The following is a 9824-nucleotide window of genomic DNA, read 5'->3' as shown; positions in this document are numbered from 1 at the left end:
AAGCGATTTATAAAATCCTGGCCAACCAAAAATGGGAATGAGTCAACATGGGTCACGTGTACCGGGTGGTACAGTGTCATATTGCCAATCTGCATGTGAACCATTGCTATAGCTGTCAGGGTTGTTTTCATTTCTGAGAGACCCTGCATTTCTATAGCACATTCAGAGAGAGGTATTATCCTGTTAACACTGGCAGCGGCCGTCCTCAGCTCTTCGAACAGTTTAGCTGACATAATTGTTATGTCTGCCCCACCGTCCAGGAGTGCTTCGTGTGTGAGGACACCTTCGAGTGTTACTGACAGGTACGCCTTTTTGGCGACCCCCTTTCTGATAAAGTTACACAGAAACCTTTTGGTTTTTTTCTGACGCTTCTTCACGCGTTCAGCCTTATCTGTGTAATCTTGGTTTGTCTGAACCGTCAGCACAGCAGAAGCTGTTTCTGAGTGTTCAGCCTGCGATGACTCGTCATCGTTTGTGTGTGTGTTTACCCCCCCTTCTTCTGATGAGGGGTTGTTTGAGGCAACAACAGTTATGTCTTGGTGTGTTCCACCGACATCTGTTATGTTGTCATTCGCGCCCTCAGATGTAATGGGAATTACATTACTGCATAGTGCTCCTGGATGGGTTCCCGTGTCAGTGTGTTTCAAAGTTTCTAACAACCTGCGTATTTTCTCTGTCTCTTCCGAGTTCAGAGGTGTAGGGCCTTGTTTCTGGAACTTTTGTGATTTTTTCGCCTCGGTTCGTTTCGTCCGAGGTGGGGGACGGTCAGGTACGTCTTTCGGGGGTTCCTTTACGTACTGCCCCTGATGATATGGTTTCCCATATCGTTGCGTCCTACGCTCACCCCTTTTACGATAATCACGTTCATCCTCTGAAAGAGGAGCATTTTTGTCCCAACGTGCACCTTCATTACGTGGTTTGTTATTTTGAACAGACTGTTTTCTCTCCTTCTTAGGAGGAGGTGGATACTCGCACCTTCCTTCCATTTCTAGGGAGTGGGGTTTAACCTTTACACCAGGAAACACTTCTATGGGCGTCTTGGCATGAGAACTTGCTTCAAAGACATTCACAGCACACTGTTTAATCTCACTGATGGATTTTTCTCTGAAATTTGCCATCATTTGTACTGATTGTTTAAAATCAGTGTGGAGATTTTTGCTGAAAACAAACTTAAAACCTTCTTCTTCCTCCATTCCGGTATCATTTCTGTTACCAAAATAAGCTTGGAAGATTCTTTTGTAATAAACTTTTGGATGTTCAGCTTTACCCTGCGTGACCTTTTCTGCGGCTGGGTATCCAGCTGGTCCTGTGCAGGAGTCGTACTCTTTGATCAGAGCATCACACAGAAGTTTGTAATCCCTTCTCGTTGCATCTGGTAGACGCTCGATGAAGGTAAACACCTCTCTGTCCGAAGTGAGTCGTATCAGACTGATTTTATCTTCTACCGTAGCGTTAGGATAAGATCTCAATCTGAAATCCAGATCTCTGAGGTACGCTTTTGTTCCAGATGAGCCCAACGGTCCAGGAACGAAGCGTTGTACATATTTTGAGATTTTTTGCAAATCATCCATTGATGGAGAAGATATCAATGGTCTCACATGCGTGATTGGTGCAGATTGGTCAAGGCCTGCCCCTACCGCCCATAATGGGGGTGGGGGCAGCTGATAAGGAGGAAGAGGTACATATCGGTGCAGGTCTGTCCCTACCACCCGTGATGGTGGTGGGGGTGGGGGCATGGTGTCAGGAGGAAGAGGTACATATTGGTGCAGTTCTGTCCCTACCGCCCATAATGGGGGTGGGGGTAACGGCGTGGTGTCAGGAGGAAGAGGTGCAACAGCATCTGTCTGGGGAGGTTGTGGCTGACCCGGAACCTGATACTGTTCGTCTCTGAGTCTCAGACCAGCCCGCCCCATATCAGAAATCTGGTTTGTAGCTGTAGCTAATTTCTCCTCACAAGCTGTCAGGTGCTCCTGTGATGTCTGATATTTACTTTGTAAATTCAGCCATTGTCGGAGTATCCCCGCCTTGTCTGCCTTGCAATCGTCCAGCTCCGTTAATGCGATCTGTAACTGTGCTTGTAGCACATCGTTATCTGAACACACGGGTTGGTACGCACGGTCTTTATCCCTGGCTTCCGATAGTGATGCCTCAAGTACTTGTAGTTTGCTGTTCAGCAAATCAATTTCTGCACTTGTATTTTGCTGTAATTGAGACATCTGTTCATGATATTTTCTTATGCGGGCCTCGTGATCACTTTTAAATTGAAGGACGTATTCTTCAATTTTCTGAGCAAACACTATTTCACTGTCTAACCTTTGTTTGAGGTTATCAGCTTTCTCAACAGCCTTATAGAATGATTCTTTCAGCAAAATTGCAATTTTAGCCAGCTTTTCATAACTTGACTTTGTGATTTCTGTAGAGGTCACACTTTTTGCAACCTCCTTCAGATTGTCCAATAACTCTTTTGGGTTCATGCGCTCTGTCTGATTCATATATGGATGTAAGGACGCTGTCAGAAGCGCTAATGCGTTCTCCAAGCAGTCCGCCATCCCTTTTGGGTCAAAGTCTTTTTCTAACACACCTGTCATGTTTTTCACTGTGTAGCAATTTATCTGTTTAAACAGTTGCAAGTTTCAGATATTTTACAGGTAAATATTTGTATTCAAGTCAATGAGTTTTCACACTATTTTAGCTTTTTGGGTTTACACAGAAGTACTGTTATAAGTCAACTTATTCAAATGTGGGTACCTTTCTCAGGTTTTACCCCAATTCATGAATATTTAAGTAAATGCTCTCGGCAGTGTTACTTGTATGTGCTTATTTTTCAACAGATATCAGTTACCAAGCTGTTTTTAGTGTATTTTACTCTAAAGCACTGAATTTTTTATAAACCTGCAATTTTTCTAAAATTCTCACAGCAAATCAGTTTAAAGCGTTTTTTAAACCGTTCTGTTCCAGAAATTTGCTATTTTAACAGTTACTCATATAACTAAGTTGTGAAAAGAAAAAGAAAAGTTGATGATGTATCAGGATTAATCAGTCCTTCCTCAGAAAAACTGTTATTCCTGTTGTCCTCCTGTCAGTGACTTCTATTTAAAATTAAATAGGAAGATTTATTTTTAGGTGGCAACTTAAACAGAAAAGTTTCTTTTTCCTGATAAGTTTACTCTTATTTAGTGATTTTGCAATTAAACGTGTATTATCTTTCAAGCAAAATGAGTAAACTATTCAACTCTGTGAATATTTGAACCGTTTCTATTTTTTAAAAAGTTCCTAACTTTATTTTGTACCTTTTAAGGGATTACCAGTGAATAAAGTCTCTTTGGTAAATGCTCTTTGCATAAATACCTTTATAACTTTTAAAATACAAGATAACAGTGTTTATTCAGCTTTGAGGAACGTTTATTAACTCAAAAATGCCTTTTAGAAAAATAAAAACGTTTAATTTCACTCTTTAAACCTAAAACTGAAGTGAAACTGTGATTTAAAGTTTCTCCAGGAGGGGGAAGCGTTTAGCTTTCTACCAGCAGGAGTCTATGACGACTTCCTGTGATGTTCGGTTGACATCCTGTTGTTAGCCGCTTAGCTCAAAGTTAGCTTCGGCTAAACTCGGTTAAAATCAACATTTCTGAACGAATTCAAGCGTAAACGTGGCGTAGTTTCAACAAGCACGACTTTTATGCATGAACATGAGTTTTCTGGACATTATTGCAGCTTTATTTAGTGATTTTAAGCATAGTGAAGGCTCCGGTCGTTAGCTGTTAGCTTAAAATTAGCATCGCTAGCGTTGTTCAAAAAACATCATTTAATGACGGATTTTAAACTCTAACGTGGCAAAATTTCAGCGAGTATGCTTCGAAGAACTTAACCAGCGTATCAAAATACACTTTTAAAGCGCTTTTCAGCTTTAAAAAGCAGATTTTATTTCCCTATGAAAACGAATTTTCATTTCCGGGTCACGTGACTGAAATCACCAATGACAAAGCAGCAGGGTTGAGAGGAAGTTACGTAGGCACGTCATTCAACCTTCTCAGCAAATCAGAGCGCTCCACAGCAGCAATATTCAACCAATCACGACGTTAAAGCAACTAGCATGCTAGAAAAATAATTTCGTCACTTTTTCGTCTTTTAAACTGTCAAAATGCACTTTTTCTGTTAAAAATGTAACGAATCAACTCTGAGCTTTGCGGAGTCTGCTACTCCGAGGCACAACGTCTTTTAAACCGTTTAAAACAACTCGAACTTTTTCAGAACCGAGCCGGCCAGAACCGCATCTGGACCGTCTTTAAACAGAATAGAGCGTTTTCACCCAGCTCAAAACCTTTTTAGTTACGATAACAGGCGTACAAATTCAGCTTTCACAAAGACATATGACACTATTTCAGCTTCCTGTGAGCTTCCTGAGCTCCACAGTCCAACACGCTTAAAAACATGCAGCGTTTCGCTTCAGCGGTGCAGCATGAGCTGCGTTTCTTCACAGCTGATAAACTGTTACTTTTCTTGTATGCCAACATGTAAAAAATCAATCTTTACACGAATTCACAGTCATTTATGAGCACGTTACGGGCCACCAATTGTAGTAGTAACGTACGTACGTACGCCACCAACTGTAGTATGACATATAGGATATATATTCATACTTTTCACGAGTTCCTCATCTTTCTGACTGTGTAAATGTCGTGCATTGAATTTTAACAGAAATGTAACGAGAGACGTTATTTATGTTTGACCCATCAAAATGAATGCGGTCATTTATTTTCAGAATCAAAGTTTAACATCAAACATTTACATTAATTTGGCAAAATATGAAAATAATAACAGACAAGTTTCACAGAAAATGGGCTTCAATCACACGGCGGTGATTGAGGACTTTGCTTCAGATATTTCTAAAATATCTGTACTGATTTTAAGAGAAAGCAGAGTTTAAGATGGAAATGGAGATTTATCTTACAGAGAGATTTGTGAGGGAATTAATCTGTTTGACCAGAAAACGTGCACGCTCCATCAGATCTCAGCTTGCGACGGTACGCTTGTCGAAGTAGAAACCGTTACCTGGTTGATGATAAATCAGCTCGGTATAGGATCCTTCCTTGACTCTTTCAGCGTCTCCGTTGAGAGCAGCTGAAATCCTTCGAGAGTCGTACGGGGTTTGTTCAAACAGAAGTTATAATCCCAAAACGTCTCTGGATCATCCTGAACGCGTTTGCATCCAAGAACTCTAACTCCATCAACTCATCAGCACTCTGTGTGAAACTCTCAGAGTTCTGCAGCATCAGACTCTTTTAGCTCCATAAATCTTCAGCGTCTGGCTTCAGACTTCAGACTTTAGCACTCTCTTACAAGAACCGGGAAGTTGCCACATTTTAAATGAGTTGACTTCCGGGTCAATTTAGAGCTTTCTGATTCGTGGATGAATCAGAATAGGTGTGGTTTGTGATGTAAGGTGTTATGAAAAGTCGAGGTCAGAGAATGAGATTGTTCAACAACTAACAGAAAGATTATTGCAGAAAAACCAGACTTCATGGAGTCTCCCTCTTATTATCTTCTGAAAAGATTAAACATGACATTTTTCCTCGGTAAACATTTTAGTTGACCGAAACCTGACTTTTAACATACTTACAAAACTTGGCTCATTGCAGACAGAAAATCAAGAAATGCATATTAACCTGATTTCTTCTTTGAATGAGGAATAAAAATCATTACTTACTGTTTATGTAAAATAAAAATGAGTAGTTCTCTTCAACCTGTAAGCATTGAGTGAGCTAACACAATTTGATTATCAAACATTTGTAAAATAGTAATGATCATAGAGAATTGTCTTTTCTGCTTGATTAATTCAAGAAAGAAAGTCACCAGATGGCTCAAACTGTATTTCTGGATGCAGATCAATGAAATAACAGTCTCTGTTCATCTGATCAAGATTTGAGGTCAGATCAGGTTCAGATCAGGTTCACTACATCAGCAGCAAAACTGGTTGATCCACTCTGAGAAGGTGCTATTTAAGAGACTGAGCTGAATACAGCACGTCAGACTGAGGAAGTCTCTCGGATGAGAGACGAAACGTTTCTACATTTTTTGTTGTTTTGCTTTGTTTTAGGTTTTTTTGAATGTCCAGAGGACCAGATTTAACTTTTTTAGATTTTTCTACCTGGATTATTGAGCATGCATCAGGATACTTTTCTATTAGTGTTCCTAAGTTATGGAACGCTCTGCCTTTGCACATTCGATAGACCCCCTCACTGTCCATGTTTAAAACCCATCTGAAAACTCATCTCTACTCAGTGACCTTCAACCAACTGAGACTTGATTTTACTTTATTTTTATTGGTACTGATTTTATCTGCTTAACTCGTCATTTTATTGTGTTTTAATCTGAGTTTTGAATTCATTGTGTGCTTGGCTTTGTCACTTTATCTTTATGCTTTCTTTTATCTTATTTATTACTGATGTTCAGCACTTTGTTTCTGCTGTGGCTGCTGTTAAAGGGCTTTATAAATAAAGTTGATGATTATGAGAATGATGTTCCTTCATATTGAAACTCTGGCACAACAATCAACAATTTCCTGCAAGATCAATAAAGTTCCATCTTATATCATCTTATGTGAACAACTGTTTTTTGGCACTGAACGAAAAAAAGTTTAGAATACCTGATTTATTCTGTCATTTTGGTTCACAGGAGGAGGATTTTGAGGACATGATTGACTTGGCTGAAATTATGGAAAACCTGTACGGGTCCCTGTTTGACAAGGTGATCGTTAACGGAGACGTCACCACAATATTTAGGATGTTGAAAGCCGACCTCGAGAAGATGGATGAGGCAAACATCCAGTGGGTTCCTGCAGAGTGGATTTGCTCCACACCAAGAAAAGTGTGGAAAAGTTGCAGCCACCTGACAAGCTTGATTTGAACTGACTCACATCAAGTGCTTTTTATAGCGTTTTTCACATATTTTCCATCAGAGCATCGCACCTTTTGTGTTCATCAGTGTCGTGTGTATTTTGTATATACCATGGAGTAGTAGACAAGTCATTGCTTATTGTACGAGGGAAACAAAGATCTCTGCTCCTCTCCCCTGCACAGATCATTTGCTCAGAAGGAACACACGTTTATGTCAGAATTAAACAACATCTTTATACTTACAGACTTCAAAATGCATGAACAAGAGAGAACTGTTTTATATTACCTGAATTCAGAGGTCTTCTGTACAATTCTGACGTTTCTCAAGGTTCTTCCAACATTTATAGACTGTTTTCTCCACCCAGTGACATTTCCTGTTTTTAATTCCTGTCCAATAAACACCTTACAGACTCTCTGAAGTCCCTGTCTAATCTATCAGACACACACTAGCTGCCCTCTCTTTCCACTGAGTATATGACCCATAATCAGCACCAAGCCACACATAATCTTACAAACACTGTGAGACTCTGATTATCCCCTCGGCAACCTGGTACATTATCAAGTCTTACAAAAGTCATTATGACCTATTAAACTACTCGTCATTACTTATTTTATAATTCCCACACATACTCAAATGATGTGAATGGGATTTACCTGTCTAAATAAAGGTTGAATTAATGAATGAACTATAATTTAACTTCAGTTACCTGAGGAAGAACGTTTTTGATGTTTTGTTTGTCATTAAAGGCCTCATTAGAAATAAGTCACTATTTTCCTATTGACAGCAGACAGCGTCATGGTTTGATTTTAAAGTTAGCAGTCCTAGAAATGATATTATTTATTGGCTTATGGCCATATCTAACAGAAATTCTAGCCATCTTTATATGATCTATTTTCCATAATTCATAATGATCACCAATCCATATTATGCTATTTTCCACCATTTATCATCCAAGGTTATTTTAATCCCAACAATCTCCCTTTTGATCTATTTTTTAAGAAATCATTCTAATTAGTTATTAGCTCAAACTAATAGTCATAACATTTGACATTAGTAGGTCAAGAACATTTTGTGACTTTTTACATCTCTGTCATTTTTCCCTCTTGTTCACAGTTTTTATCACTTCTCAATAACCTTCTCTTGAAAGTAGGATGATTTATGTATGCGGTGGAAAACCCTCTCAGGGCAAATTTTCCAATAAGGCGAGAAACATCCGCATCACCTCATGCCCCATATGGCGATGGCCTTAAGGACACATTCAGCATCCTCCTGGGTTTCATCAGTTTAAAAGAAATCAAAAACAAACCAAAACGACAGTTCTTATCAGAAAGAACCCTCCCTTTCTTCCTCTTCCAGTTCTTCTGAGTACAAATCAAACATCCACAAAAGTAAAACAGAATGGCGTTATTCACCTTCATCTGGCAACATTTCAGTGTTATTCCCTCTTCATGAGTTTTTTTTTTTTTTAGAAAAGAAAAAAAATAGGATTTATTTTTTCATGGCAGATTATATTATTAGGGCCTCCTTTTTTCTCCTGAGTCCTCTATGATGTCAACCTATTCTGTGAGGGTGGTATTTTGTAGAGACAGCTTCCTGTTTTGTTTTTTTCGTCCAGCTCATGTTTTGGCCAGGTCCCATCCAAAACTGTCTCTCCTCTCGAGTCTGGTCCGCTTGGATGTTTCTGAGTGACTGTCCTTTCCTCTGTTGTCATCTCTGTATCACCATTCTCCACAGGAACAAGTTTCTCTGTTCTTCTCCTTTGCTTCTCTCTCATACTTCTTTAATGCTCTTTTGTTCGCCATGCCTGTCAGATCCGTTATTTCCTCCATCATCTCTGGATCAATCTCCTCAGTTGACGCAGACTCCAGGCCCCAATCCATGTCTCCTAGCTCCTCCTTATTCGGCTCGGCCTTTTCTGATCCCACGGCTCCTCTGTTTCGATGCACTGTCTCCATGTCTCCAGTAAAACCAGGTGTCTCTTTTTCCTTCCAACTTCACGGCATGGGAGGTTCTTTCCATCATCCTGTAGGAGCTGATCCACCTTGGCTCCTTCCACTTTCTTCTGATGGCCTTCAGTAGAGCCCACTTTGCTGTTTAAGGGTTCTCTGGCTCATCTGCCTTCCTTTTATCCACCACCTGTGATACAAAACCTGAAAACTTCTGCTTCATTGTTTAGGGGTTTTGTCTTCAGATCTCTAATTTTCCTGTCTACTTCTATCTTCACCTGGCAACAGTGTGGTTCTCCATCTGTCAAGTGATCTGCCTTCATGTGTGTCCCATCACATTTGCTATTATCATCCCAACAACTTAACCTCTTAGCTTTAACTTATCTCTAAGTTTAATCACCATAGAATCTCCTCCCAGATAATAACCATATTCCAAATCTATCAGTCTAATTTCAGCACTCTGACAGGTGACTGTATTTTTCTATCTCTACCAAGAATCCTAAAAATCCTGTTGACCTAAATGGGTTTGACTCTATAAAAATATTTAATCATTGCTTCTAGACTGTTATGGTTTTATAGTAGAACAGTAAGCATAAATAACAGTATCCCTTCATCCACCCTTTTCACGTTTACAAATGTGAACCTCGAACAAGGATGATTGACTTCTTCAACAGGGTCCTGAAACATTCACATTCTGTTTTTCTTGCATCAACACAAACCCCTTTTCCATTAGTACATGTAGTACCGGTACAGCACGGCTGTACTCTACTCGGTACGGTACACATTGTGCTTCCATTATGCTTTCAGTACCAGTTCCAGTGGGCAGGGTTCAAATTGACGTCACCACCTCTCACCAGCTGGTGGCGCTGAGACGCTGAAACTGTTTTCAGTACAGGGTGAGAATGTATTTTGAAGTTGTCTGTATGTATGTGTGTATATATATATATATATATATATATATATATATATATATATATATAT

The 9824-nt window shown here is 39.6% G+C and overlaps 1 protein-coding gene across 1 annotated transcript in view; it reads left to right on the top strand.

Moving 5' to 3' along the window:
• Positions 1–9824, top strand: part of mrpl37 (mitochondrial ribosomal protein L37) — a 138165-nt gene that overhangs the window by 89567 nt on the left and 38774 nt on the right. Inside the window, exon 7 of the mRNA XM_037681972.1 lies at positions 6676–6827. Coding sequence (XP_037537900.1) covers positions 6676–6827 — 152 coding nt within the window. The remainder of the gene's footprint in view (positions 1–6675; positions 6828–9824) is intronic.

Source organism: Nematolebias whitei, chromosome 9 (genome assembly GCF_014905685.2).
Source record: "Nematolebias whitei isolate Nwh7 chromosome 9, NemWhi1, whole genome shotgun sequence".
Taxonomy (NCBI): domain Eukaryota; kingdom Metazoa; phylum Chordata; class Actinopteri; order Cyprinodontiformes; family Rivulidae; genus Nematolebias; species Nematolebias whitei.
Note: the sequence above shows the minus strand (reverse complement) of the source record. Positions and strands in the feature narration are given on the sequence as shown.